At 29.7% G+C, this 3,200-nt stretch overlaps 1 protein-coding gene across 1 annotated transcript in view; it reads right to left on the reverse strand.

The window, feature by feature from the left end:
• The window catches only part of ca (claret), a gene marked incomplete at its 3' end in the record, with an annotated part of 43,103 nt that overhangs the window by 554 nt on the left and 39,349 nt on the right, over window positions 1–3,200 (reverse strand). The window contains 1 exon segment of the mRNA XM_067049892.1: window positions 1,107–1,241. Coding sequence (XP_066905993.1) covers window positions 1,107–1,241 — 135 coding nt within the window.

Below are 3,200 nucleotides of genomic sequence, written 5' to 3' on the forward strand. Positions count from 1 at the left end.
AGCATATAATCATTCCATACATGTTAGTTACAGGATTTTCGCCATTTGAGGTTCTCTTTGGGCTTCACGGACACTGGTCGGGACTATAAGAGCATGACAGCTGACAGAGAGGAAATACTCAATAACCACATTGCTCGAAGAAAGTTATGGAAGAAAGCACGGGGAAGAATCGAAAAGGAAAAAACCAGGAGGGTGGTGCAGTTAAATCTAAATGTCACAAACAGGATGGGAGGGATCAAAATTGGCACGATCATATATAGAAAGTTGGGTTCTAACAGGGGTAAGGAGATACAGCGATACGAGGGCCCATTCAGGGTGATAATCATTAGGGAAAATAATATAGTTACTATAGAGAGTATCTGAGAACCTAAAAAGAGAACTGTCCATATTGAACAGTTAAAACTGCCAGCAATGATAATATAGAGACTGGACTGTTCTCATATCACCTCCACTTGAAATGTAGTTATTTTTTTTTATATTTTGTTTTAGTTTATTTGTGACTTTTGTAATTCTTTTATTTTATGTTGTTCATTTTATTGTACCAGGAATCTTTTTCTTTATTTCTAAGTTTAATTTATGTATATGGCATTTAATTTTGGTCTGCTTGTGAGTTTTTTGTACTGAGGTATTGGTCTAGGAATTTTTTTTTATTATAAATAGTTTTTCAGATTTTTTTTTTATATATATGTTATTATATTGTACAGTATAAATTTATGAGGATTGTTCGTAAACTGGCGGGGGAATTAACGTCAGCTGTTACTTCGATGTCTGCTGACTGAATAAATCAGCTGATCGAGTGTATGTATATAGATGTGCTGAACCCAACAAAGTCAGTCTATTACAGAAGTTCAAGTGTGTCATATCTTATACCTTTTTCAACATTTTGTGCTCGCAGATACTTAAGTTATATATATGCTAACCCTTTTACTTTGAAGTTGAATAATACTTGCTAAAGCTTATTTTTTCACCTACAGAAAGTCAATGCACAATTTATTGTTTTTGTTATAAAAAAAGTATTATAGAACAAAATTTCAATGATCCTGGATGCTTTTGTCAACCAGAAAAAAATTACCAATGAAACATATAACACTAGAGGATGAACTTACTTCTTCAATGGGGATTTCTAATAGAGCTGGTAATGGTTGAACATTTGAAGTATGATGAGGAAATTTTATAACTCGATTTTTATTATTTACAATGACAATTTCTCCTTCAAGACTGGCTAAGGCGTTTTGATTTCCCTAAAATAGGAAAAAAAAAAATATTTTAAAATATATGAAAGATGTTTAAATAAAATATAGCCTTTATAAAAAAAATTAAACTAACAATAAACAAAAAACATTTTTGAGCTCAAGCCTTCATTTTTTAATCAGTCTGTAATGAAGTTGCAATAAGAGATCAGTCCTTTTACAATATAAACGTACTTTAAATTACTGAGAATAATTCAAAATATATTTTCAATCAGGTTATACTGAATAAAGTAATGAATAACTAAAAAAATAATGTAACAACTATGGAGCAATAATGCAATTAAAAATGAGTAAATACATAAAACTCTGTTGCTTTTTTCATTAAAAAGCCTTTGAAAAGAATTTATGGTTGTTACCTTAATGGAACCGATAAATATTTCACGGGATAAACAACATATTTAGGATCATTGAGGCCAATGAAATTTTGACAAATAAATACAGTATACTATGTCCCTGTAAGAGATAAAATTAGCACAGGGTGTCAATAAATCCATCATTCCCAACACACAATGATTCAGTTTAACATTTGATAAAATCTAAGTCAATAGCGAATACGAATCTTAAATTAAGTGAAGCTGCAAGCTAGAATGAAGTGTCACGGATTGCTCGAGAAGAAACCTCAATAATTTCAAGCAGAAATGCTTCTGGCTGGTACTTAATCACAATTATCTTCAGAGTAAGCTGCCTAGGACAGGGATGGCTCCTGTGGACCTAGCATGTATGGTCTGTTTCACTGGAGTAAAGATTATTTCTTAAAAGTTATGAGTAAATATCAAGTAAAAAGATTGGAAAAAAATATATATATAAAAAAATAAGTGTTGGGAAATTTATAGTACAATGGCTACCAAAATTAATACCTTTCTCCCTCCCAAGAATATTCCATGTTCTTAAAATGCTTTTTCAATCATATTGAGCAAGATAGTTCCAGATGATTTCAACAAGTAATATAATAAGGCATAATTATCATAACAAAAATATATATTTAAATAACTAAATATACACAAAAATAATTAGGGCTAGGATTTTCATGTAATTAAAAATGTTAAATATGAAATAATTTTAAACCAAATATGTAAATACAATAAAATTATTTAATCTACACATTTCAAAAATCAATCTCCTCATTATTAGGGAAAACAGTTGGAAACTTGTGAAAATTTTCAAATTTACAAACATGAAAACATATCAGGCCTTAGTACCAATTTTCAAAAATATTACACCCGATTGACATTTTAACTTCATTTATTCTCCACTAGTAACATCAGCAATCAGCTGTATTTATAAGGAGCTTGAAAGGGAATTAGGACAGAATGCACAAATGATGGTATTGGCAATATAACAGACTTCAATCATCAGTAGTCTCTTTTACCGAAACCCATGTCCTGAATAAACTAGTTTAGAAAAGAAGAAGTGTTGCACTGAGTTAACAGGGTAATGTTAACTGAAATTTTGAAGAAATATTATTTCTCACACCCTATCTCAACTAGGTTCTAATATAAATAAAAATAAGCCAGTGTGCAGAAAAAATATGTATAGATTGGTTAAATATGAAAATTAAGTGAAATATGTAAATATAAATTAATCCCAAATGTGCTAAAACATAAAAAGGTAGTTGGTACATGGTAATTAATATCTTTGTAAATAAAATATATGCATTTACATGGAAATATTAGCCCTACAAACAACACATACATAGATAGTAATAATCCTTACTGTTGAGTAATGATTAGCACCCCAAGACCAAACTTTTTTTTTAGAGTCAACACACACAGTAAAGTCATAACCACAAGCAACATCCATAATTTGAACATCTAAAAAATAAGCATATGTTAAAAAAAAGATTTGTGATTCGTAATTAATAGCTAACTCCAAGTGAATAAATGGGAGTATACAGTGAATAAAATGCACAGAAAAAAATATATACATAATGAAATACTAATGAGAAATTAC

Source organism: Halyomorpha halys, unplaced genomic scaffold (assembly GCF_000696795.3).
Source record: "Halyomorpha halys isolate HHAL.00 unplaced genomic scaffold, Hhal_1.1 Scaffold2692.1, whole genome shotgun sequence".
NCBI classification, from domain to species: Eukaryota; Metazoa; Arthropoda; class Insecta; order Hemiptera; family Pentatomidae; genus Halyomorpha; species Halyomorpha halys.